Source organism: Panicum virgatum, chromosome 9N, assembly GCF_016808335.1.
Source record: "Panicum virgatum strain AP13 chromosome 9N, P.virgatum_v5, whole genome shotgun sequence".
Taxonomy (NCBI): domain Eukaryota; kingdom Viridiplantae; phylum Streptophyta; class Magnoliopsida; order Poales; family Poaceae; genus Panicum; species Panicum virgatum.
Window position 1 is genome coordinate 62,450,823 of NC_053153.1, and position 27,629 is coordinate 62,478,451.

At 46.4% G+C, this 27,629-nt stretch overlaps 2 protein-coding genes and 1 pseudogene across 2 annotated transcripts; 1 reads left to right on the forward strand and 2 right to left on the reverse strand.

Annotated features, from left to right (window-relative positions):
• Window positions 1–638: 638 nt before the first annotated feature.
• LOC120691127 (peroxidase 2-like) lies at window positions 639–2,060 on the reverse strand. The gene is made up of 2 exons (XM_039974105.1): window positions 1,705–2,060; window positions 639–1,581 (listed from the first exon to the last, which is right to left on the reverse strand). Exons 1-2 carry the CDS (start codon window positions 1,936–1,938, stop codon window positions 817–819), a joined length of 999 nt encoding a protein of 332 aa, XP_039830039.1. The 5' UTR covers window positions 1,939–2,060; the 3' UTR covers window positions 639–816.
• Window positions 2,061–5,079: 3,019 nt separating this feature from the next.
• Window positions 5,080–6,570, reverse strand: LOC120691274 (annotated as a pseudogene).
• A 19,607-nt stretch (window positions 6,571–26,177) lies between these two features.
• Window positions 26,178–27,350, forward strand: LOC120689232 (peroxidase 2-like). The gene is made up of 2 exons (XM_039971546.1): window positions 26,178–26,445; window positions 26,568–27,350. The coding sequence occupies exons 1-2, from the start codon at window positions 26,233–26,235 to the stop codon at window positions 27,348–27,350; spliced, it is 996 nt and encodes a 331-aa protein (XP_039827480.1). The 5' UTR covers window positions 26,178–26,232.
• Window positions 27,351–27,629: the final 279 nt, after the last annotated feature.

Sequence of the window (27,629 nt, forward strand, 5' to 3'; positions counted from 1 at the left end):
ATCACGTGGATGGATCTGCAAACGGAGCCTCCTCCGCCGCCTCCTGAGGAGCTGTCCACAGCATCCCGGATCTTCCTGCCGCATTCGGGGCACAACGCGGCCAAGATCGCGCCTTCAGTTCACCCCCATGGCTTTGGCCCGGGCCTCTCCAGCTCCAGCTACGGATTCGCCGGCGGTGACACTCACCGTCTCAGCGCCGGCACCGGCTATCGTGATCTGCCGAGGCATTCATTCCCCTCGCAGCCATCTTACGGAGTCGGAGGCGGCAGCAACGCTTAAGGCTCTGCTGCTTCCATGGTACTAGGATCGGAGGAATGGCAGCGCCTCCTCCAAAAGGTTCTTGGACCCAAGTATAGAAGTAGTAAGTACCCCATGTTTGTGCATGTGTCCCCGTGTGTTAGTCCGCTTAATCTGTGTATCAGGGTCGTTGCCAAAGTGCTAGGTGTTCCCTGTTCAATGTTTGGTGTCCCTACTGTTAGTTGTTCCATCGGCTGTTACTGTTTGGGTTCCTCTGTCATGTTATTGTTTGCTCCGTTTTGGAGCCCTGTTTGATAATAATAATAAGGTTATTAAGGTCTCTCTCTCTCTCTCTCTCTATATATATATACAAGTACGTTTGAATTTGTTTGCCCAGATCAGAGATGTAAACACCGATCGACTTTATTATTAACATTATCGTCAACTCCAATCATGATACACACAATTACAGATTAAAAGTTCATCGCAACAAATGAAGCTAAACAATGGCGATAGATGCAAATAACAACATATTACATGACATGCGTGAAAGGGTGGATGATCAGATTCAGAGAGGTGCTAGCGATAGTTGACAGCCCGGCAGTTCCTCCTGACCTCGCCCTGGTTACCGGTCTTCACCTCGACGCTGGCCATCCTCACCATGGCCTTCTTGAACCTGTCCTCCCACCACCCGGGGATGTTGGCGTTGTCCGCCACCATCCTCGCCGTCGCCGGCGACGCGAGGAGCGCCGCGTCGGACGTGAAGAGCACCCGGTGCGCCAGCACGTTCTTGTAGTACTGGTTGTCCAGCGTGTCCGGCGTCACGGCGTCCTGCACCACGGTGGGGTCGTCGCTGGGGCTCGGGCTCGCCGGGCACCGCCCCCTCAGGGACGCGGCGAGGGACGGGCTGATGTCGGAGGGGGCGGCGAGGCGGTCGGGGACGAAGGACGAGCAGTGGGAGCGCCCCACGGTGTGCGCGCCCGCGAGCACGACCATGTCCTCGACGCCGAGGCCCTTGGCGGCGAAGCTGCCCACGAGCAAGGAGAGGTTGAAGGTCGGCGCCGGGAGGAAGTCGAGCGTGCGGGAGGCGATCGAGACGCGCCCGTCGAGGCGGCCGGCGGGCATGTCGAAGTCGACCCCGCGGCGGAGGAAGGAGGACGCGTCGCGGGCGGCGAAGGCGACGATGTCCGCGCAGGAGACGACGCCCGGGCAGGCCCGCTCCAGCGCGGCCTTGGCGGCGTCGATGACCTCGAAGCCGCGGAGGCTGGGGTTGTTCGGCGGGCCGAGCTTCTCCGGCTGCGGGTTGGCCGGCGTCGGGTCCAGCAGGACGGAGGCGTCGCAGCCCTGCGCGTTCGTCGTCCACGGTGTCAGCACGCTCAGTACGCAGGTCACAAACAAGCGGTCCCATGCATCAAGGTGCATGCCATGGATGAACAGGTCTGTAACCGACAGTGGCGTAGTACGTACCTCGACGAAGCAGTCGTGGAAGAGCATGCGGATGAGCCCGGCGCCGACGCCGGGGTTCTGGCGGACGGCGTCTCCGACGGCGCGCTTGACGATGGCCTCGGCTTCCGGGCACCTGTCGTGGTAGTACCCGACCTTGAGCCCGCAAGTGGCAGCAGGGCTGGGAGGAGTGTAGTAGCCAGCCGCTGCCACGACCAGCAACGCGCACGAGAGCACGGCGGCCACCTTGCTCGCCATCGTGCTTGCTCCGGCGATCGCCGTCGTCTAATCTCACAAACTCGCTTGTACTCAAGTGAGATTGTGGGAAGCTGATGAGAGTGGGTGAGGTGGCGTTCCTGCGCACGGCTACTTATAGCGCGCTAGGGCTTCTGGACGGGCAGCTTCCGAACGTTTGTTTATAGCTCGGCATGCAGCTGGTCGGCATGTCCGGGAAAGTGTCTGATGATTGAGTACAGCTAATGGCTGATGAGATGATTGTCGTTGACGAGTGGTGATGAGCCATGTTGTTTAGTGCCACTAGTTCGTTAAACCGGGCAGGTACTAATTTAAAAGTGAGGGTTTGGAGCTGAAACCCTGAAAGGCCGTCTCTGGATGATGCATATGGAGCGTGCATGAGAGCAGCAGCTTGGGGACTGAAGTCAAAACAAGGGGAACCGATCGGTTCAGTTCGCTGCAGCTGGATTCATGAAACTTGAAAGGCATTAGGTAGGACGTGGACGTGGACATACGCTTCAGTGATCAACTAACTGTGCAGTTGGATGCTTGAACACTCCATCTTTTTTTTAAAAAAAAATTAAAGAGCAGAAAAAAAAATAAAGCTGTAGTTGACTTGCTTTTTCTCATCCGGATTGCATGCCATAAATAATACGCCGCACGTACGTCTGAAACGGGGTACACGCCAAAATACCACAATAGCGACGCTTAGCAGTTAGCACCAAGCTGACCTGTCGGTTCAAGGAGTAAGATTTGGACAATTTTTGAAGGGTAAATCAAATGCCTAATCATATTTTTTCCAAAAACGAAATCTTTGGCCACTTAGTACTAACTCTCGTGACAAAATAAAATTCCTTGCATTGGCTATATATTTGAGAATTTTGTGCAAATGAGACACACTGAAAGCTATTGCGTGAAGAACGCCAATCAGCACAGAATATTGATCGGTAACAATGCAAAATTGAGGAGCCTACGGTTGACACATGTGGACAAAATGCCAATATTCACGTGCTCCCTCTCTACATAACTTCAAGACTTATTTTTTTGAAAAACCATAACTTCAAGACTAGCTAGGCAAGGTTCCCATGCAGCGCCAAATGGTGAAGAAATCACCGTCAACACAGCAGCTTCCCTATTACTTCCTCGATTCCAAGTTCTACTTTAATTAACTGACTAGATACGGCAACGCGCAAAGCTGACCTCTCTCTCTATTTTAGCGCTATATATATATATATATATATATATATATATATATATATATATATATATATAATGCACTCAAGCACCATACTATATATATCTCGCCCGGCTGGACAGCACAAATGCCGTGATACGACAAAAAAAAGTTTTAGTTACATACTATTTCCCTTTTCTAACAAATATGCTGTTGCCTAGTCATCTATAATATATCCACTGCACGTATCCTCCAATAATAGTATAATACATCTGTTCGATTGTCGTTATTATCATTTTGTTCCAAAAGTATGTTGTATAGAAATTGTGACAATTGGACGAATTTTTCATAAAAATATAATATATTATTTCTGTGTAATAAATCGAGTATTTACATATGTTGGTGGTCCAAATTTTAAAAGGAGGCGTCCATTATGACGTCTCTAATTTGTGTTTCCAATTTTAGTTGGGGCCATGATATATCTCTTAATACTAATCGGGCATCAAACCATGGGTGAATCCAAAGAGTTTTTGGTCAAAGATGAAGTGTTGCACATTCCTCACTACAAATTTTGTTTGCATCTATTTATCCTTAAAAATTTTGTTTGCATCTATTTCTAGATGGGTAGGAAATAGGATTAAGGGACGTTATATTGTAGGATTGTGATATTTGTCTTGTTGGACTACCCTAGCTTCCAATCTTAGATTCGCCACCGCACCAAACCATGGCCTGTGAGCGTGGCAACATCATCGGCTATTCCTAGTTGTCGGATTGGCTAGGTGGACAGCCAGGATCATAAAAATCCCGGTTATTTTGCAAAAACCCTCTATCTTTCGCGAAATCAACAAACATTCCGGCCTCCTCTCTCAATTAATTTTACAAAAAGCCCTCAACTTTTCTCAAAACCAATGCACAGTCAAACCTTTCTGGTTTAGGAAAATGGTAGAAAGGGCTGATATGTCACGCTAAATTTGCCTTATACTATTTCTATGCATTATTATGTTTCATTTTTTATGGTGCATGGTTTGTTAACATGCCGACAACACCTTCGATCCAGTCATATCATCTAATCTTCTATTATATTTATCTTAATAAGAGAATACTAAAAAAGTTATCATATCTATGTGAGGGGCTAGAAACTAAAAGGTTAATAAAAAAGATGATACACATACCGTTGTATTTATGTTTATATTAAACAAAAAACCATGCCTGATACAATTAATAAAAAATATTCATAATAAATAATTACTGAAATAATGTTTTGTTTTCCATATGTGCTTGAGCGCACAATATCTAAATTAGAGTCCATGAAAAACATAATTTCTAAATGAAAGGCCAATTTCAAATAAAAAGCTATGAAAAGTTACTAGTTTTATTCTACATACAAATTGGTAAGAAAAATACCTGAATGAATAGTTAATGCTAAACAAATTAATAAATAACCAAATTCTAAATTTAAAAATTAGTATTTTGATTTATATATGTTTTGCAAAAAAATACTAAGTAAAGAGTTAATGCATACAGTTTAGCAAAATGAATAACGTCATATTGTTTGATAACAAAAGTTAGATGGGCACTAAACTCTACAGCATCACGGGTTACATGCATCAACAAGACATCAAGTAGTTGACATTATAAAAGGGAATATTTGCCACATGAACATCCTTTTACGGTAGAGAAAATACCTTATTTGACACTTAGAAAATGGCCAATTCCTTCCTTGACCCTCAAAATTTTTCGTTCTCTATTTGACACCTATAATATGTTTCGTTCCTTATTTAACATCGCCTTGTTAGTCTCTACCGTGAATCATCCGATTCAGGCCGATGGGTATGTGCAAAAAAAAAGAAAAGGTGTGTGCTAGTTGCTATACTTGCACAACCAGTTCAGGCCGACGAGTGGTGTACTTTAGGCGTATAAGATGTAATTAATGAAAGAGTCAACAAAACATGAACGAAATGTACACATGACAGTTATACAAACTGAACTTATATGTTCGACTTTATTTTTCATAGATCTTCCGAATACATAAACACAAACCGAAGAATCACATACACAAACCTCTCTAGGCTTTGAAGAAATCAAACGAGGGCAAATGACGAATACACAAAGATAATAACATTTGACATTACAACAAGTCAACTATTAATACGCTAAAACTCATGGATAAAAATTAAAAAAAAACAACAACTGAACCGATGATGGTCATTCACCAATCACCGTGCGGTTTTTCTCAAGATAGATCTTCCAGTTGCACCGTTTAAGTGATCAACTTAGTAGTGGTTGATCGCTCTGCAATTCTTCCTTACCTGCCCCTGGTACCCGGTCTTCACTTGGATGCTGGCCATCTTGACCATGGCCTTCTTGAACCTGTCCTCCCACCACCCGGGGATGTTGGCGTTGTCCACCACCAGCTTGGCCGTCTCCGGCGACGTCAGGAGCGCCGCGTCGGAGGTGAAGAGCACGGTGTGCGACAGCACGTTCTTGTAGTACTGGTTGTCCATGTCGTTGGGCGTCACCACGTCCTGCATCACCGTCGGGTCGCCGCTGATCGTCGTGTTGGCCGGGCAGCGGCTCCTGAGGAACCATGCCTGCAGGCCGGGGTTGATGTCGGAGGGGACGGCGAGGCGGTCGGGGACGAAGGACGAGCAGTGGGACCGCCCGACGGTGTGCGCGCCGGAGAGGACGACCAGGTCCTCCACCGACATCCCCTTGACGGCGAAGCTGGAGACGAGGTCGCTGAGGTTGGACGACGGCGGGACCAGGAACTTGAGCGGCTCGGAGGCGTTGGAGAAGGTGCCGTCGAGGCGGCCCGCCGGCATGTCGAAGTAGACCCTGCCGTGGCTCAGGAAGTAGGACGCGTCGCGGGCCGCGAAGGCGATGATGTCGGCGCAGGAGACCACTCCGGGGCATGCAGGCAGCCTCGAGCGCGTGCTTGATCGCGTCGATCAGCTCGAAGCCGCGCAGGCTCGGGTTGTTGGGCGGGCTGAGCTTCTCCGGCGTCGGGCTGAACGGTGTCGGGTCCAGAAGGACGGAAGCACCACAGCCCTAGTCAACAATATAATAAAACATGTTTATTATTAGCTACCTAGCTAACCTTGTCAGAATATACAGTATATACGTTGCAAAGTAAATCCACTCTTTGCACTAACTTTCGGACATGTAAAAAATACCTCGACGAAGCAGTCGTGGAAGAGCATCCGGATGACGGCGGCGCCATTGCCGGGGTTCTGGAAGATGGCCTTCTCCATGGCGGCCTTCACGATGACCTCGGCCTGGGGGCACTTGTAACGGTAGTACCCTAGCTCCAGAGGGTAGTACGGGCTGGCCCGGCACGCCACGGCTAGGAGCAGCAAGGTGAGTGCGGCCAAAACGGGCATCTTCAATGTCGAAGTGACCGCAGTGGCCATGGCTGCTAGATGTCCTTGGTATCTCGAGCTCAAGGTTTAAGAGACTCGCAGAATGTGAGGAAGAAGCCAGCTAGTGATGATGGGGAGTATAGATCGATGCTCAAGTGTGAAGATATTTATAGATGGTAAGATGGAAGCCTGCAGGAAGGGGTGCAAACATTGACCGTGTCACTGTGCATAAACCATGCACAACATGCATGTGATTAAAATTTAAATAGGAGTTTGGTGAGCAATTTGCTCTACTATTTTTTTACTAGTAAATAGTTACCTTTCAGATTGGTGCAAGGAAAAAACTAGGGGGGGGGGGTTGCTTTAGTCACTGTTTTTAGGGATGTAAATGGTATGGATATTTCCCGACTGTATTCGAATTCGATCCGATCTGGAAGGGTTTTTATCCGTCCGTATCCGATTCCGAGTATTCAATCCGTAATCGATCCGTATCCGAATACTCAAAAGTTACATTTTTATGATGTCGACATCAATTGCAATCTTATCATGCAAAAACTAGCACTATCCGTATTCGACTCCGTATTCGAACAAAAATATGAAAACAAATACAATATTAGTAATATCCGTCCGTATCCGATTTGTTTACATCCCTAACTGTTTTAGACAACAGCAGTTCACTAACCCTGATAGAGGCTGCTCAACGAATGGGAAGGCCTGCGCTCAGATTTGGATCGAGAAAATCACCTTGAAACAATCCACAAGATAATCATGCTCAACTCTTATTTGAAATCACCTTGAAACAATCCACAAGATGATAATCATGCTTAACTCTTATTTTTATGGATAGTTTTGCAATAGTTACAAGTTAAACCATAATGCTTGACAGAAGCTGCTCAACGAATGGAGACTATACGCCTGCACTCTTCTTTTGCGAAACAATCACATACGACATAGACGCTGATGTACACCTAGTTTGGGCACGCTTATGCTATAGATACACTCACGTAGACCCTACCATATAAGAATCTCTAAAAAATTGTCCAGCACATTTTAAGATTGATGAAGGTACTGCATGCGCCTTACTATTAATGGGTACATCGCCCACTGCTAAAGGAATAAAACCGTCTACCCACTGCTAAAGGAATAAAACCGTCAATTCCTAGAATAAATATAAGAAAAATACGAGCCCTGGTGTTAAGTCAAGATACGGTACAAAGCATAACTTTGGATCTGCTCCACCCATGATATAATTGATTTATGAGTAAAGTCCATCACCGGTCCCTAAACTTGTGTCGATGTGTCATCCCGGTCCCTAAACTCACAAATCGACCGTTCAAGTCCTCAAACTTGTCCATCTACGTCATCTTAGTCCATAAATTTGTTCCATTGTGTCATCCCGGTCCCTAAACTAGAAAATCAAATATTTATGTCCTCAAATTTGTTCAATCATGTCATTCCGATCCCTAAATTTGATTTTGAGTCTCATATAGGTCAAAACAAGGCAATCTAAAATCTATATATCAAAAAGTAATTCATAAATTTTTCATATGAACTTAAATGAAGATAAACTTTATATCAAAATAGTAGCCCTCGACGTAATCTACAAGTTTGTAGTTGAAATATTTTTGAATTAAAACTGTTTAGAGTCTCAAAATATTGTTGTAAGTTTATAGATTTTAAAATTTAAAAGTTAAAATTAAATTTTGGGACTCTAAACAATTTTAATTCAAAAACTTTTCAACTGTAAAATTGTAGATCACGTCGAGAGATACAATTTTGATATAAAGTTTGTCTACATTCGAGTTCATATGAAAAAGTTATAAATTATTTTTTGATATAGAGATTTTAGATCGTCCGGTTTGGACTTAGATGAGACTCAAAATCAAATTTAGGGACCGGAATGACATGATTGGACAAGTTTGAGTATCTAAACATATGGTTTATAAGTTTAGGGACCGGAATGACACAGCCAAATAAGTTTGAGGACCTAAACGATCGATTTACGAGTTTATGGACCGAGATGACACAGTCGAACAAGTTTAGGGACCGGTGACGCACTTCACTCTTGATTTATTATCAACTTTAATAACAAGATCTGCAATCATATGACCGGCCTAATTAATTGAGGCCGTTGCATTTATTTTTCTTTTTGCAAGATACACAATTGTAATCTCTTACATTACGTTCATCAGAAATGTGGTATGGTGCACATCTTCTATCCCCATTTTTGTACGAGTTAAGTAAAATTTTGTTGAAACAGCTAGCTAACAAAAAATGTTACCACCCTCAATCAATATCCCATAAAGAAAATACTGATCCATAATGCATGTAGTCAAACTACATCAGCAGGATTCATTGGATTGGTAATGATCGATGAAACGGAAGCAATCTCACTGTCATTGCGGGTCCTGTTTCCCTTCTCCCAGCAGGAGGTTAATTAGCACCCTCCTACTGCCCAAAATACAATGCCACTCCACTCTTAGTATATAATTTTTGAAATTCGTAAATGAGTAATAAAAATAGAGAAATAATAAAAAAATACAATCCTTATCCATCTTGTCTTTCTCTTTGCTTCATGTTCTGGGTCCCCTAAAGCAGCAACTGCTACATTTAGCTTTTGCGCTTGAGCCGCCGCTGACTTGGATGGTTCAGTGCATGATCCTTGGTCATAATCAAGATAGGTACCAGAAGCACCAATTATTTATCAACCATTACTACACCACTTTCGTAACGTTTGTCCAGTTCTCACATATACCTTGCTGAACTAAAATATCAAATGATTTTTTCAGTAAAAATGATGGGATCACTGTTATTCTTACTAGGTTGATGAACTGGCTTTATTTAATACTCCTAATTAGCGGTCAAAATGACTTCTAAGCATTCTAGGGAAGAAACCAAATAGGACTTCTATATATCCAATTAGGGAAAAGTGTTTTGCTCTGTTTGATCTCTCTCACACATGTGTTCAGTTGATTTTTCTGCTTTAACAATCCGCCAGTTGCCGACGAGATGTGGAGGCATGTTTCTGGGCTGTTAGTTGAGAGGTCGATCACCATTCGGAACGTTTCCGATCCATTGACGAGGATCAGATCGAGCAAGCCGGGTCAGGCGAATCACATGGTTTGGTATCTTCCTCACGGCTTAACGAAAAGGTAATCTCTCTTAACAACTAGACATATAGTATGCTCCAAATCCGTTCTGACCTGGAAAATACCTGCTTCCACCGTACCATACATGTTTCCAGTGGCTCTTTAATTTTCTACTTTTTTTTTGTGCCACGAGATAGCCTTCATTTTGTCGGTGAAACATAATTTTAGCATGGACGTCATGGATCAGCTGAGCTAGCCAATAGCTACTCTACACTTTGGCGTCGTCTATCACCAAATGGAATGTGTCTCCTCCACTTGTCCGTAGTCTCTTATGATGGGTGTCTGGCTGGCAAAGTTAACATGACGTGTATGAGTGGTGGCTTGAAGGCTATATCCTCTACTTACCCAGCTATACGTGCAGAAGAGAAAGCCAAAGTGGTGCATGGAACGTGAGTCTGTAAAGATCGATGGACCAAGAGGGGGGTGAATTGAGCCTTTTTCAAATTTCTAAGATAGATAAAACAACCTTAACCTATGCAATGCTAGTAAGACTCAATTCACCAACCGGCTAAACAAAGCTAACTACACAAGTTAACAAAGATAAGAAACTAAGCAAGGAGAGCTAAGCTATGATCTCTAAGGTCAAGCACATGAAAGAAAGCATGAAAATAAGTGCTTGAAATGAAAGAGAGTGCAAGAGACAACCGGATTTTTCCCGTGGTGTCGATGTGTTGGCACACACCCCTAATCCACGTTGTGACACTCACTAAGAGTCTCCGTTCACCATCCCGGCGTGGTGGAGCTCAAGCCACGTACAATCTTCTTCTCCGGGCTCCCACAATCCTTGGCAAGCTCCGCGAGAAACACTTCGATCACCAAGATCGTCTAGGTGCTGCCAAACACCAAGAGTAACAAGCTCCTAAGCCTTCACTTGACCTACACTCAGTTGGCCCTAGCTCAAGCACACTTGCTACACTTGCAAAGGATGAGTTCTTCAAAGTTGAAGCACAAACTAAGCACTAGATCTTCTCTCTTTTGCTCAAAGCTCTTTCTCTTCTTCTCAAGGGTGGCCTCAGGTTTTCAGGTGTCAAAAGGCAGCTGAAATGAGCCAGGGGGTACCCTTATATAGAGTGGAGGAGGTCACATAGCCGTTGGAAGCTTTCTGCAGAAAAGCCGTGACCACCGGAAGAACCGACAGGTATAGAAAATATGGGCATCGGTTCAACCGGTCTCTCTGTGTCAAAGAAGTAGCCGTTGGAGTTCTGACACAGTATCCACGCTTGCGTCATTGCACCGGTGAATGCTCCGTAGGGGCATCGGATCAACCGGTGCTGAAGAGGTTCACTGATCAACTCAAACAAGCGTTCTGGAACAAAGTACATCCAATGCACCGGTGCTTTGATTCTGAAGCGTCGGTTCAACCGGTGCTGAAGAGAAGTTGGAGTCCACCAAAATATGCTCCCTGGAACAAAAGACTTTCATTGCACCGGTGCTTTGATTTCGGAGCGTCGGTTCAACCGGTGCTGAAGAGAGGTTGAAGTCCACCAAAACATGCTCTCTGGAACAAAGGACTTTCATTGCACCGGTGCTTATCTTTTTGACCATCGGTTCAACCGGTGCTAGACTTGATTTCTGCCTTCATCCAGAGAAGATAGACCGACAGGTCATCGGTCCTTCCGCCATGCATCGGATGCTCCGATGCTAGGGCACCGGTTCAACCGGTGCTCCTGATTTTCTTTGTTTTCAGCTGTTTTGACTTGGATTTGAATGTGACTTTGATTGTTTCTTCTTCCAAGAGTTGTGTTGACTTCTATTGACCATCTTTTGCTGTTTTTGAGTGAGTGTGCAAGATTTCTAAGGCCAACTCAAGTTTGATCAAGCTACTAACTCATGAACCCCTCTTAATAGTACGATCAAGAACTAGAAACTATAAAACCTAACTAAAACAAGTGTCCTTCAACTCCTTGTGACACTTGAGACTAGAAAGGTCCTTAATCTTTCAAATTGAGTCCTTGGTACGCATGATTGTTTTGAATTGAGGGGTCTCCTTTCATATTTCATATGAGACTAATCCAGTTACTGAGCTTTCCTTTAAAACACACGTTAGTCACATACGGTTGTCATAAATCACCGAAACTTACCATTAGCATCTATCGGCCTAGATGCGCTACAATCTCCCCCTTTTTGGTGATTGATGACAACACAAAGTAGAGATACATACTATAAGAAAATGAAAGCGATAAACAAGCATGCATTACTTGAAATAAAGCACATGTAGGGACATGTCAACACAGAGCAAACACAAAAACCAAATAACATGTCCATACACAAAATCCATGAAGATCCAATCACGCCACAAGCCACCAAGCTCCCCCTATCTCTACTCCCCCTATCTATCTCCCCCTTTGGCAATAAAGCACCAAAAAGGAAGGCGATCTAATCCTGAGCTGGAGAAGGCGGGGTCTTCCGGCTGGGTCCGGTGGAGAACTGAGCGGCGGAGACGTCGACATCGTCGTCCGTCCAGTCGTCGTCGACCGAAGAGGACTTCTGCTCGACCGGAGTCGTCGGAGCAGCAGAAGTAGCTGGTGTAGCGGTAGAAGCTGGCGCGGCGACGACCGTGGAGTCTGTCGGAGGAGCAGACGTGATGGGAGTCAGGTCTGGCTGAGTGACGCGCACGACGGATGGACGGAGCACCTCAGGCTGAGAAGGAGAGTCAAACGTGAGTGACTGAGCCGAGGGGTGCTGGAGCTGGTGTAGGATCTGCTGCTGTCTATGAAACTCTGCACGCTGCTCGGCTGTCCAGACACTAGGCTGTGGAGCAGGAGCCGGAGCAGCAGTAGGAACAGGACTGGCAAACAACCCGGTCTGAAGAAGTGGTGACATCGGGAAAGATGATAAGGGTGTCTGCACAAATCCGCCAACAGGTGGAGGGGGAGCAGTGGGGTCGAACTGGAGCTGCTGGGGTGTAGGGAGCTGAGGCTCAAGCAGTCCAGTGTGTCGGTACAGCTGACCGAAGCATCCCGAGAAGAATGTGAACATCTGCTGCTGTATCTGGGACTGCTGCTGTAGCTGTAGCCTCATGGCCTCCTGCTGCTGCCGAATGCCCTCTAGTACAAGTGTCTGGGCCTCCTGCTGACGAGCCTGCTCGGCCTGCATGCTCAGCTGAGCTGCAGCAAATCTGTCCTGCGGATCTGATAGCCGAGTAAGAATGGTAGCGAGTGCATCGGGCTGAGTGACCTGAGCAGTGGAGACTGGAGGAGCGGGGGCTCGTACTGCACCAGAAGATCCTGCCTCATCATCATGAGCTCCTCGAGGGACGGTAACAGTAGGAATGAAGTCCTCGTCATCCTCCGAGTCCTCCGAGTCTGTGATCAGGTAGTGTGGGAGCTGGGCCTCTGCTGCTGCTAGTGAAGCGTCCTCGGCTGCTGTCGGATCATCTGCAACTCTGCCCTCAGCCAAGAAACGCTCATCCAGAACCCGCTGTGCTCGGCGCTGGCCTCTCGAGCCACGACGACCGTCTCGAGGAGTAGCAGGTGAGTAAAAACTGAAGTGTGTCCTCGAGTGCTCCAGCTCATCCATATGCTCATTCTGACTGAGCTGAGCAAGAATCCAGCAGATCCAATGAGCAAACGGATGGCGACGGTGAACTGTCATCCCATCCAAAATCACATCCTCTAGCTCGCAGATAAAGAAGTCGACTAGGTCAAAGTCACGACCTGTCATGATATAAAGTAGAAGCCACTGCTGCAGAGCTGTGATCCCCTCATTGTATCCAATCCGAAACAACAAGCTCTTCCTCAAAGCTAGATGGATAGAGTGTGCCATGGGAGTCAGCCTGTCCGGAGTCCTCGGTGTGCCAGGTAGAAATGGCTGCTGAAAGAGAATACTGATCTCCTCGTCAGACGGGACGTGAGACTCATGAGGACGTCGAGGAGGTACCGTGCTGCCATAAGCCTGATAGTGTATGAAGTGTGGCTCCTCGGCAATCTGAACTCCAAGAAAGGTGGCCAGTCGTGCTCGGGTCAAACGATAGTGCCTCTCCTGGAATATGAAGTCAATAAACTGCCGGTCCTCCTCAATGAATAGAGTGGCGTAGAAGACTCGAACCCACTCTCGAATGTACCTGGACCTCTCACTGAGTAGAGCAGGCAATCCAACATATCTCTCAAAGAGAGGAAGCACTGGAGTCCCACCTGCTGCTACACGCATAGCTACCCAGTGAAGCATCTTGTGCTCACTAATCTTGATGTCCAACTGGCAGTAGGTGTGGTAAAAAGACTCCTGGAGCAGAGTGTAAAAGCGACGATCAACTCCAACGTCTCTCTGCTCGGGAAACCACTGCTCTGGGGTGACATATCTCAGTCTCTTGACTCTAGGTCCTGGTGTACCCCTGAGATCAAACAACTCAACCTCGGGCAGCTCCTCACCACTGTCCTGACCTCCTATCTGAGTGTCACTGCCGGTGTGCTGCTGCTGCTGTGCATGGCCTGCTCCCCTCTGAGTGCCACCACCTCGAGTCCGTGGACGTGAGCGGGACTCAGGTGTGGCCTGAACTGTCTGAGTACGTCCTGAGCGACGTAACTGCTGTTGTGGCTCCCCCTGAGCCTGAGGATCCCTGATCCTGAGTGAGCCCTGCCTGTCAGCTGCGTCTGCCACTGCCTCAGCCTGCTCTCGCTCGCGGTCCTCACGGGTGCGCTTCTTCTTCTTTTGCACAACCATCTTGCTCTTGCCCTTCTTGTCACCAGCCATCTGACATAGAGCCAAAACATGGATTCGATTTGAGCTTATGACAAGAGATCTAGTGGATAACCTTTAAACGAACAAACTAGTAGAGATCACATCGAATCAAGGGCCAAGATGTGTGAGTGTTATGCAAGAGTCATATGTGAACATGTGTGTCAAGGATAAGAAAACTAAGATACATCCCATGCTCAAAAGTGTGTAGGCCATACCCTTGCAAAACGGGGATGAAAACGACGAAAACGGCCTAAGTGGCAATTTCTCGAACACTTGGCGTGCACTCGGATTAAGAGAGGAGGGAACTTAAACTTGGCTTGTAGGCTTGTGCAAAGGGAAGGAGTGGAGCAGGAGGAGCAGCAGTGCAGGCGGCGCTGGACGAGGATGACGGCGGCGCGCGGTCGGCGGCTTGCAGGCGGCGCAGGCGCGGAACAGGGCGGCGCGAGCGTGGCTCGGGCGCGCGCGAGAGGCGGTGAGCGGGCGCGTGGTCTGTGGCACGGCGGCGAAGCGGTGCAGGAGCGGCGCGCATGCGGCAGCAGAGGGGCGACGCAGGAGTGGCGGCGGCGGAGCGGCGTACGGGCGCGGTTAAAGGGGCGACGGTTTCGCGAGGAGGAAGAGACACAGTGAAACTGACGCGTGGGCCCATGGAAGGGTTAAGTGAAAACAAACCGGACGGGCCCGCCAACCCTAAGCACCGGAAGATCCGATGGTGCTGAGAAACTAGCGTCGGTGTAAACACCGGTGTAATGTTGACCAGATCTAAAAGAGAAGAAAACCGTGGTCAAAATGGCACCGGAAGAACCGTTACTGGGGCATCGGAACATCTGACGGGCGTCGGTGCAACGGCAGGAGTAAGGTCCAGAGACACTGCACGGGCCAAAACTCCACACAGTAGCACCGGTTGAACCGATGCTTAACCATCGGTTCATCCGCCAATCATCGGAAGCACTGGTGACCACCGGTGTAACGGTCGGAGGTTGTTCCAGAGGCGATGCAGAAACCGTGCCACGAAGACTTAAGCACCGGTTGAACCGATGATGGATAAACACAGGGCGTCGGTTTAACCGGTGGTTAAGGAAAATTTCTGCTGAACTACTAACTCTACTTCTGATCCAAATTTCCAAAACCAAAGCCATAAACACTCAATTTGGACCATTTTCGAGAGACAACCTCACCCCTCAAACACTCAAACTAAGTGCTCGCAAGCTTTTATATAAACATAGACAAATTGAGAGCCAAGCGAGGTTTAAACACAAAAACCAAATGTATGAGCCACTTTGCCTATGAACTTAGAGATAGAAACTTTAAGTTCGATAGTACGTGACTCAATAGGCATAAAAGCACAACATTGATCTTATCACCCTTGTAGAGATGATATATCATATTTAGCATGAATATCTTTCTCGAAGTGTGATTTGCTCCCTTGTGATGCTACTAACGAGATGCAATGCCAATGCAAAGTGAGAAATTAAACATGGATGCATTTTATATGACAAGCACATGCATTGCAAAATTTAAATCTATCTTGTCAAGTTTGAACCCTCGTCAAGCTTCTTCATGATGAACCATTCTTCATGCCATGAGCGAAACCAAGACCACTGGCTCATGCAAGACCCATGTTCATCACTATCTTGACAAGGTTAGACAAGCCCCTAGCACATGTACATGTGAAATGCATCTATATGACAAGGCAATTATATGACGTTAGAAGCATCTAGAACGTTAAGCTCACTCCTTAGCCTAACAAAAGTACTCTCGTCTAGAGGTTTTGTGAAAATATCCGCCAATTGCTCCTCGGATCTCACACCTTGAAGAGATATATCTCCTTTGGCTTCGTGATCACGCAAGAAGTGGTGGCGAATATCAATGTGCTTTGTGCGAGAGTGTTGAACCGGATTTTTGGCAATTTTTACGGCACTTTCATTGTCACAAAGGAGCGGGATCCTATCTAGTTTCACACCAAAGTCCAAAAGGGTTTGCTTCATATATAGGATTTGGGCACAACATGCACCGGCCGCTATATATTCCGCTTCCGCGGTGGACAAAGCCACAGAATTTTGCTTCTTACTCGACCAAGAAACTAGAGAACGCCCAAGCAAGTGGCAACCCCCGGAGGTACTCTTGCAATCCACACGACTTCCGGCAAAATCCGAATCCGAGTATCCCAAGAGATCTAAACTAGCGCCTTTGGGGTACCACAAGCCTATGCTAGGGGTGTGCTTGAGATACCGAAGGATCCTATTCACAGCCGAAAGGTGTGATTCCTTTGGGTTAGCTTGAAAGCGGGCACACAAGCACACACTAAACATTATATCGGGCCTAGATGCGGTAAGGTAAAGCACAGACCCTATCATAGAACGATAGAGGGATTGATCAACCGATTTACCGTCCACATCCAAGTCGAGATGCCCATTGGTTGCCATGGGAGTCTTGATTGGCTTGCACTCATCCATCTTGAACTTCTTCAGGATATCTTTAGTATACTTTTCTTGATGGATGAATGTCCCTTCCTTCATTTGTTTGACTTGAAAACCAAGGAAGAAGGTCAATTCGCCAATCATGGACATCTCGAATTCCCTAGACATCATGGTAGCAAACTCATGGCTTAGTAAATCATTAGTTGAGCCAAAGATAATATCGTCAACATAAATTTGACAAATGAAAAGATCCCCGTTGACGTCTTTTGTGAACAACGTGGTGTCCACCCTCCCGATCTTGAAGCCTTGCATGATTAGGAAGTCACGAAGCCTCTCATACCAAGCCCTTGGAGCTTGTTTGAGTCCATAGAGTGCCTTGTGCAACCTATAAACATGGTTAGGATTCCTCGGATCTTCAAACCCGGGAGGTTGCTCAACATAAACAAGTTCGTTAATAACGCCATTTAAGAATGCACTTTTCACATCCATTTGATACAGCTTAATGTTATGATGTGAAGAGTAAGCAAGAAGGATGTGGATAGCATCAAGTCTTGCGACCGGAGCAAAGGTTTCACCAAAATCCAAACCTTCGACTTGAGAAAACCCTTTTGCCACAAGTCTTGCTTTGTTGCGTATCACCACCCCATGTTCATCTTGCTTGTTTCGAAAGACCCACTTGGTGCCGATGATGTTCTTGTCTTTTGGAGGAGCTTCGAGGACCCAAACTTCATTGCGGGTGAAGTTGTTCAATTCTTCTTGCATGGCCATCACCCAATCCGAGTCCTCAAGCGCTTCCTCTATGCTAGTGGGTTCAATAAAAGAAACAAACGAGTGATGTTCACAAAATGAAGCATGCTTAGAGCGAGTTCTTACTCCCTTTGAAGGACTACCAATGATTTGACCAATTGGATGATCCTTGGAGATGCGACCATGCTTCACTAGCGGTATTTGCATGGATGCTTGCTGGGGTGGATCTTGTGCGACTTGTGCTTGTTGTGGAACACTTTGCTCTTCTTGTTCTCGGACTTGGGGTGTTGGTGTTGGCACATCTTCTTGTGGTAGTGGATCATCTTTTTCTTGATCTTCATCCACTTGGGGCGCCGTGGAGGTGCTTGGTGTAGATGAGGAAGGTCCTCCCCCTTGATCATTGCCTTCATGCACCTCTTCCGGCTTGATATCCCCAATGGACATCTTCTTCAATACTTCATCAATCTCCTCATCACCTACATTTTCATAGCCAACAACCTCCTCTTGGGAGCCATTAGATTCATCAAACTCCACATCACATATTTCTTCAACTAACCCGGAGGTTTGATTGAATACTCTATATGCTTTGGAGTTTGATGCATAACCAAGAAAGAAACCTTCATCATATCTACTCTCAAACTTACCGAGCCTTTTCTTCTTATAGATGAAGCATTTGCAACCAAAGACTCGAAAGTAGGATATATTTGGTTTCTTCCCGGTGATGAGCTCATATGGAGTTTTCTTGAGGAGTCGGTGAGGATACACTCGGTTGGATGCATGACACGCCGTGTTGATCGCTTCCGCCCAAAACTTCTCGGACGTGCCATAATCATCCAACATTGCTCTAGCTAGGGTGATGAGTGTCTTGTTCTTTCTTTCCACCACTCCATTTTGTTGAGGCGTGTAGGTGGCGGAAAACTCATGCTTAATGCCCTCTTCATCGCACCATTCTTTAATCTTCATGTTCTTGAACTCGGTGCCGTTGTCACTCCGGATCTTCACAATTGGGGAGTTGTACTCCCTTTGAGCTCTTCTTGCAAATGTCTTGAAGATTTCTGGAGTTTCACCCTTATCGCCTAGAAACATAACCCAAGTGTAACGTAAAAAATCATCAACAATTACTAGGCAATAGAGGTTACCACCAAAGCTTTTGTATGTAGTTGGACCAAAGAGATCCATGTGTAGAAGCTCGAGCGGCTTGGAGGTAGACAACATGGTCTTGATGGGATGATGTGTTGCTACTTGCTTCCCGGGTTGACATGCTTTGCATAATTTGTTCTTGTCAAATGTGACATCCTTCAAGCCGGTGAGCATCCCTCTCTTGTGGGCTTTCTTGAGGTTGCTCATGCCAATATGAGCAATTCTTCTATGCCAAAGCCACCCAAGAGAAGACTTGGTGAAGAGGCATGTCATGGTGCTTGTTTGCTTTGAAGAGAAGTCCACTAAATAGATGTTGCCATGCCTAAACCCCGTGCATACCATTGACTTGTCTTCTTCAAGAGTTACTACAACACCATTCTTGTCAAAGGTACACGTTAGTCCAAGATCACACAATTGAGCAATAGAAATGAGATTAAAACTAAGTGCTTCTACAAACAAGACATTAGAAATAGATAAATCTTTAGAGATTGCTATTCTACCCAAACCTAAGACTTTCCCCCTTGAGTTATCACCATAGGTGACATGTTCATGATCGTCGGGGTCTTCAAGAGAGATGAACATGCTATCATTGCCGGTCATGTGTTGAGAGCAACCGCTATCAAGTACCCAATGTTTTCCACCGGCTTTGTAGTTCACCTACACACATGAGAATTCACTTTTGAGTTTTAGGAACCCAAACAAGCTTTGGGCCTTGCACATGTGTGACAAGAGCTTTTGGGACCCAAAGTTGCTTGGGGAGCTTCTTCTTTGACTCCTTAGTGAGTTTGCCAATGAATTTGGCCTTCACCTTGCCCTTCACTTTACTCAAGAGAAAATGGTTATTTTGAAACATTGAAGAGTAATTCTTGGGTAATTTAGGAAGAGGACGTGATGGTAAAGTGCACTCCCTAGTGTGGTGCCCGGTGACTTGGCAATGTTGGCAATATAATCCAACTTCCTTGATGAAGCTAATCTTTATCTCCGGAGAAGGAGTAGTAGCTATGTTTGGCTCCGGAAATGAACCAAGACCTCTCTTGCCATAGTCACGGGCATTGTTGAAGAGAATCTCTTTGTGGATGTATTCTCCTCTTGAGAGCTTCTCCACACTACTCTTGAGGCTTGCCACTTGATCTATCAATTCCTTTTCCCTAGAAGGTGCAAACTCGGGCAAAGCATTAGTGGCATTTGCATTAATGAGTAGGTCATCACATGAAGTAGAAGCATTGACCTTCTCAATAGTTTTATGAGCAAAGTTCTCAAGACTTGGGTCAATTGCTTCATAGGCAAATTCAAGTTCTTGATACTTGTGAGCCAACTCCCTATGCTCTTGTTTAAGCTTTTTGTGGCTCTCTTCAACTTGCTTAGCAAGTACAAGTGACTCATTGTGCTTTTTGAGCAAGTCATCGTACTTGCCAAGCAAATCGGAGTGGGCAAGCTCTAACTTGGCATGAGTGCTCTCAAGAACCTTGACTTTGCCTTTTTCCCTCTTGATAACGGATGTATACTCATTAATGAGGTTAGCAAACTCATTAGGATCAAGCTCATCATCACTATCATCTTCACTCTCACATACCTTAGAGTTACCTGTGGCCATGAGGCACATTGGAGGTGGAGGTAGCGATGGTTCTTCATTTGTGAGGGCGATGGTGACTATGTCTTCTTCATCACTTGAATCTTCGCTTGATGAGACATCGGTCACCCACTCTTGTTTTTCCACCAAGAAGCTTCTCTTGGTGTGCCCTTTCTTCTTTGCGAAGAGCTTGGTCTTTTTGTCATGGCTCTTCTTCTTCCCAAGCTTCTTATTCTTGTTTTTCTTCTCATCCTCTTCATCATCGCTTGAATCATGGCGATGTTTGCCTTTGTTGTCCTTCTTTCTCTTGTCCGGCTTGGGGCAATCGGGAGAGATGTGTCCTTTTTCCCCACAATTATAGCATGTTTTGTACTTGACATCTTCCCTATACCGGAACATCCTTCTTTTGGGGTCAAAGTTGTAACCCTTCTTGTTTATCTTATCGCTCAAGAGTGTGAACTTTCTCATCATGAGAGCAAGTTCCCCATCTTCTTCATTATCGGATGAGCTCTCATGATGATCTTCTTTTTCATTGCTTGAGCTAGATTCTTGCTTGACCATCTTGAGCTTGCGGGATTTGTTGGCCTTGGTTTTGAGAGCAATTGACTTGCTTATTGTTGGCTCTTCAGACATACCAAGGATACCCATTTCATGAGCGCGAATTTCGCCCACAAGCTCTCCCACTTCCATTGCATCAAGATTCTCTTTTTGAAGCATAGCATTGATAATGTTGTACTTGGGCTTCGGAAGGAGCATGAGAATCTTGCGGTTGATAGAGCCACTTTCAATTTTAGAAACTTCAAGAGCGTTAATGTCTTTGACAATGACATTCAAGCGAGAATACATATCATTGCAATTTTCATGAGCAAGCATTTTAAAGGAATCATATTTTGCTCTAAATAAGTGATATTTTTGTTCATGGACTTTTGTGGAGCCTTCATGAATTTCAATTAGCTCTTTCCATATCTCACTTGCTAAGTCCATGCCATTTACTCTAGCAAAGACTTCCTCACTAATGGCTTCGAAAATTGCATTTCTAGCCTTAGCGTTCCATTTTAATTGCTCCGGGGTGGGAGTTCCGGTGAATCCGGTCTTAGTTGCCATCCACACTTCGGGGGCAATCGCATCAAGGTATGCGGCCATACGAACTTTCCAATAGGCAAAGTTCATGCCCTCGAAGTGAGACGGCGAACCTCCCATCTTGGCCATAGCTCTAGGCGGTGAAGCCTAAAGATCCAAATGAGCAACAAGGCTCTGATACCAATTGTAAGGATCGATGGACCAAGAGGGGGGGTGAATTGGGCCTTTTTTCAAATTTATAAGATAGATAAAACAACCTTAACCTATGCAATGCTAGTAAGGCTCAATTCACCAACCGGCTAAACAAAGCTAACTACACAAGCTAACAAAAATAAGAAACTAAGCAAGGAGAGCTAAGCTATGATCTCTAAGGTCAAGCACATGAAAGAAAGCATGAAAGTAAGTGCTTGAAATGAAAGAGAGTGCAAGAGACAACCGGATTTTTCCCGTGGTGTCGATGTGTTGGCACACACCCCTAATCCACGTTGTGACACTCACTAAGAGTCTCCGTTCACCATCCCGGCGTGGTGGAGCTCAAGCCACGTACAATCTTCTTCTCCGGGCTCCCACAATCCTTGGCAAGCTCCGCGAGAAACACTTCGATCACCAAGATCGTCTAGGTGCTGCCAAACACCAAGAGTAACAAGCTCCTAAGCCTTCACTTGACCTACACTCAGTTGGCCCTAGCTCAAGCACACTTGCTACACTTGCAAAGGATGAGTTCTTCAAAGTTGAAGCACAAACTAAGCACTAGATCTTCTCTCTTTTGCTCAAAGCTCTTTCTCTTCTTCTCAAGGGTGGCCTCAGGTTTTCAGGTGTCAAAAGGCAGCTGAAATGAGCCAGGGGGTACCCTTATATAGAGTGGAGGAGGTCACATAGCCGTTGGAAGCTTTCTGCAGAAAAGCCGTGACCACCGGAAGAACCGACGGTATAGAAAATATGGGCATCGGTTCAACCGGTCTCTCTGTGTCAAAGAAGTAGCCGTTGGAGTTCTGACACAGTATCCACGCTTGCGTCATTGCACCGGTGAATGCTCCGTAGGGGCATCGGATCAACCGGTGCTGAAGAGGTTCACTGATCAACTCAAACAAGCGTTCTGGAACAAAGTACATCCAATGCACCGGTGCTTTGATTCTGAAGCGTCGGTTCAACCGGTGCTGAAGAGAAGTTGGAGTCCACCAAAATATGCTCCCTGGAACAAAAGACTTTCATTGCACCGGTGCTTTGATTTCGGAGCGTCGGTTCAACCGGTGCTGAAGAGAGGTTGAAGTCCACCAAAACATGCTCTCTGGAACAAAGGACTTTCATTGCACCGGTGCTTATCTTTTTGACCATCGGTTCAACCGGTGCTAGACTTGATTTCTGCCTTCATCCAGAGAAGATAGACCGACAGGTCATCGGTCCTTCCGCCATGCATCGGATGCTCCGATGCTAGGGCACCGGTTCAACCGGTGCTCCTGATTTTCTTTGTTTTCAGCTGTTTTGACTTGGATTTGAATGTGACTTTGATTGTTTCTTCTTCCAAGAGTTGTGTTGACTTCTATTGACCATCTTTTGCTGTTTTTGAGTGAGTGTGCAAGATTTCTAAGGCCAACTCAAGTTTGATCAAGCTACTAACTCATGAACCCCTCTTAATAGTACGATCAAGAACTAGAAACTATAAAACCTAACTAAAACAAGTGTCCTTCAACTCTTTGTGACACTTGAGACTAGAAAGGTCCTTAATCTTTCAAATTGAGTCCTTGGTACGCATGATTGTTTTGAATTGAGGGGTCTCCTTTCATATTTCATATGAGACTAATCCAGTTATTGAGCTTTCCTTTAAAACACACGTTAGTCACATACGGTTGTCATAAATCACCGAAACTTACCATTAGCATCTATCGGCCTAGATGCGCTACAGAGTCAAATAAACATATAGTGTCCGAATGACTTGAAATGCAAGTAAAAGACAGATGCATAAATCCTCACTGTTTGCCAGCACGATGCATTATTATATCATTTTTTTTGTTATACACGTATCTGCAGTTTTTTTTAAGATTACACGGTACAACTCAGACACTCACTATACACGCACACTCACTCCTACGAACATACGTATGCAGATCCTACCGTGTGAGTATCTTCGAAAACTAAGCCAACAAATTCGAGATTGATGAAATCACCAGAGGTGCCTTGCTGTCGATGGGAACGTCGCCTACCACTGAAAGCACAACGCTACTAAATCCTAGAATATTCGCTCCTACAAGGAGTCGAACTCAGGAACTGAGGTGCAACTAAGGCTCCTGCAATCACTAGGTTGCAAGCCCTTTCGCAACACGTACTTGCAGTTCTTTCAATACAAGAAGCAGGCACAAAAACCCTATGCATTCATGCAGTTTTTTATTGGATAAGGCACAGTTTTGATCCAGCTTGATCGCCAGGATTAAATCTTGCTTGTTATTAGAGAAAAATATTGATAGAGTTTGCAGTTCTTCGTCTTTTGCCAAGGTCGACAACTACAAGTTATATATGCCAGCTTCATTGATAGATTTTAGTTCTTCCTCTTTTGCAGGCATATATATAGTTCACAGATTGGCATTTCAATTATTTTCTAATTGTACAATTATGTAATCAGACCATACTTAAATAGTAGGTTTTGATGACATTTTCTTCAAGAACATATTTTTATTAAGGTGTAACATTTTTGTTATTGGAGGTGCAATGTTCTAGGTTCAAGAGAAAATTGTTCCAAATTCACTAAAAAATATTCTGAGAAACGTATAATGATATTGTTCATAAATCTTATTCGGTTGTATTAATTATGTCAGACACTAATGTTAAAATAGCTATACAGTTTACAATAAAAATACATTTTCAAAAGAAGAGCGTCTCCACCGTACCCACCCACCTATAGCCCAATCGTATGTTGGCGCTTTTGCACAAATAGAAAAGAACAAGGATTGAGCGCTCTGGTATGCGACGTGTAATAGATATGTGCTTTCGGTGCGTGAATGTAATTATGTAAACCTTGCTCTCCTCTTATATGAATATATATAAGCCAGGCCCCTGATTTTTTTTTAAAAAATAAGTATATTAGCTACCACAATGCATAGTGATAGAAAACGTTTAGAGCTATACCATAATGTGGAACATGATGCTAAGAAATTTCAAATGGGCCTCCAGCAATTATTTGTTAACCGTGCGTGGCTGTGTCAGAGTAGGGTCCTCTAATGGTCCAACAAGGTATAGATGCGTCGTTCGGCCTTTCAATGCATAACAGGCCGAGATGCAGCCGTGTTCACAGACTCTCTCTACTGGTACGGCCCAAATTTCTGGGCTAGTTTCCTTCTAATTCTGTGACGCACACGGCAGGCCGAGCCGGCGCCCACAGTCACCAGCCCAGCTGAACACAACGCTGCGACTCCGCGCAATATAAGGGATTTTTTTTTGTTAAAATTGAATTCTAAACTTAGCCTATATTATTTTTATTCGAAGGGAAGGGGGATTTATATTAAATCTTGACAAAGTACATCTCCAAAATATACATGAAAAAATTTGAAATAAAAAATACATAAAACTCTATCCAGATTCCTCTATCGTCTTATTTCCCAATGGCTTCCCTCGAATGTCGAAATCAAAGTGCAGTTCTCATGCTGAATCCAACGACCAACCCCAAAAACATTGGACATGCCGCAAGATCCAATGCTTTGGAACCAGTCCAAAATGCATCTAAAACGCTGAAAGAATATCGGCGGTTGCATCATCAGGTATAGCCTAGGATGCAGATTTATCACCTTCAAATCTTGATTTCCTCTCCATGACCACCGACTATGAGATCGATGAGTTGGAGTCGCTGTCTCCATAGGGGGCTCCTAGAAGGACCCCTCCCCTTGCAGATAGAGGCCACAAATTGGCCGCCTGCCAATGAAATCGATGCTTGTAACGACGATCTTGTCGTGGCAATCACTGAAGTCATTGCAGAACACATAAATTCGACCAGAAATCATTTGATTTTGTCAGAAGATTATTTGGACTCAAACCCTAAGACAATAGAAAAATGCGGGGAAAAAAATGAATGGGTCCCCTCCCCTTCTCGTCTCCGGTAGACACACTGAAGAAGGAGAGGGACCCTAGGTGCGACGGTGGCTGCGGGCAGGAGCGGCGGCTCTCTCCTAGGGCGAGGGTGGCGTTCTGTTTTTCAAGGGATAACTTAGCCTATATTAGCATTCATAAATATGCTAAATTTTTTAAGTATTGGCAAAATTTTAATTCACTATATAAGCTTTTCAGTTTGGATGAACTAGTGTTAAAATTTAGCGCTTTCACCCAGTAGCACTTGGATCAAAACGGAATATAAATCACGTGCAAGTGGAACGAGTGAGGCATGTGCAGCTCAATAAGGCCAATGGCCAACGGAGAAACTTTCTAGAGGCCGAGTTAAAAAAATGATACATTCTTAATCGCCCTACGTATAATACTATTTTGATCCAAAGAGAACAAGTGTTCTATAAGTTGATTGATTACGAGGCAACAGCACAGAGTGTGTCCAGATTGATAATCTTTTTTTTCTGGCGATTTGGAATGTTGTTTTGTTTCCGTGGAGGAATGTTCCAAGCCAGGTCAACTAAAATTTCTGGTTCATCGAGTATTGGTGCATAGAACATGGATCCTATAGACTTAGATTTAGCTGCGACTTCTCAACATCGATTTATTATCAGCAACATTCCAGTGGTCAAACAGCGACGAGAGCCAATCAACCGAACAGTTCGTGGACGCCATGTCGCACTGCTGACAAGTTGCACCACGCGTTACCTACAACTAGCAAACAGCCAAACCAAAATCATTTGAATGGTGTTCTGTGTCCAGCTATCCTAGCTATCTTATCTCCCAAGTGCCAGCTATAAAAAGGCCACCTCCACGAGCAGCACTTCGTCACCTCTGCCATCTGCTCTGAGCTGAGCTCTCTAGCGCACGCCCTAAGCTACTAGTGTGCGAAGAGCGAGCAAAGCAGAGGTGAACGACGATGGCTGCGTCGTTGAGGATCGCCGTGGCGGTGACATGCGCCTTGGTGCTGGCGTCGGCGTGCCAGGGCCAGGGCCTGGAGGTGGGCTACTACAAGAAGAGCTGCCCCGGCGTGGAGCGCATCGTCAGGGCCGAGGTGAGGAAGTTCGTCTACAAGAACGCCGGCATCGGCGCCGGCCTCATCCGCCTGCTCTTCCACGACTGCTTCGTCCAGGTAACGTACGCACGACTGCCGACCATGGCGATGAATGCACCACGATCGAAATGCTTCTTCGATCGAACAATGGATAGATGTGACACTGACACGAGGCGCGCACTCATGACACATCTCTATAGGGATGTGACGGCTCCGTGCTCCTGGACCCGACGCCGGCGAACCCGCAGCCGGAGAAGCTGAGCCCGCCCAACTTCCCCAGCCTGCGCGGCTTCGAGGCGATCGACGCGGCCAAGGACGCCGTCGAGAATGCCTGCCCGGGCACGGTCTCCTGCGCGGACATCGTCGCCTTCGCCGCCCGCGACGCCGCCTACTTCCTCAGCCGCTTCTACGTGAAGATCGACATGCCCGCCGGCCGCCTCGACGGGCGCGTCTCCAACGCTTCGGAGGCCCTCGACAACCTGCCGCCTCCGTTCTTCAACGTCACCGAGCTCGTGGACACCTTCGCCGCCAAGGGGCTCGACGCCGAGGACATGGTCGCGCTCTCCGGCGCGCACACCGTCGGCCGCGCCCACTGCTCGTCCTTCGTCCCCGACCGCCTCGCCGGAGCCCCCTCCGACATCGACGCCTCGTTTGCCAACTTGCTCAGGAGGCGGTGCCCCGCGAACCCGACCCCGGGCAACGACCCCACCGTGAACCAGGACTTCGCCACCCCCAACGCGCTCGACAACCAGTACTACAAGAACGTGCTGGCGCACAAGGTGCTCTTCACGTCCGACGCCGCGCTGCTCACCGCGCCGGAGACGGCCAAGATGGTGCGCGACAACGCCTACATCCCCGGGTGGTGGGAGGACAAGTTCAAAGCCGCCTTCGTCAAGATGTCCCGGGTGGAGGTGAAGACCGGCAGGCAGGGCGAGATCAGGAAGAACTGCAGGGTCGTCAACCATGGTCATCCTCACTACTGATCTGTTAGGTTGATCTCCTTCCTAATAGGCCCAACGGCCTATTAGGCCCTTAAACCGCGCCCTGATCGGGGGCGTCCAACCCTTAATGGTTGGTGGGCCCCCGCTGCACAGCGCCAAAATAAAAGGGGTGAGGGGCCGGCGGCACACGGTACGAGGTTCGCCGCGCCGCCTACACCCTCACCCACAGAAACCCTAAGCCGATCTACTAGGGGGCGCTGGAGCAGTGGGAAAACCGCCACCGTACTTCAGCCGACTCCCTCCCGCCGTCGCTGCCACCGT

Bases quoted from the DNA above. Each gene is read 5' to 3' on its own strand.
- LOC120691127 (XM_039974105.1), bottom strand. From the start codon at position 1,938: ATGGCGAGCAAGGTGGCCGCCGTGCTCTCGTGCGCGTTGCTGGTCGTG. The intron at 1,582-1,704 runs GTACGTACTACG...ACGAACGCGCAG, and splicing joins TCCACGACTGCTTCGTCGAG to GGCTGCGACGCCTCCGTCCT.
- LOC120689232 (XM_039971546.1), top strand. From the start codon at position 26,233: ATGGCTGCGTCGTTGAGGATCGCCGTGGCGGTGACATGCGCCTTGGTG. The intron at 26,446-26,567 runs GTAACGTACGCA...ACATCTCTATAG, and splicing joins TCCACGACTGCTTCGTCCAG to GGATGTGACGGCTCCGTGCT.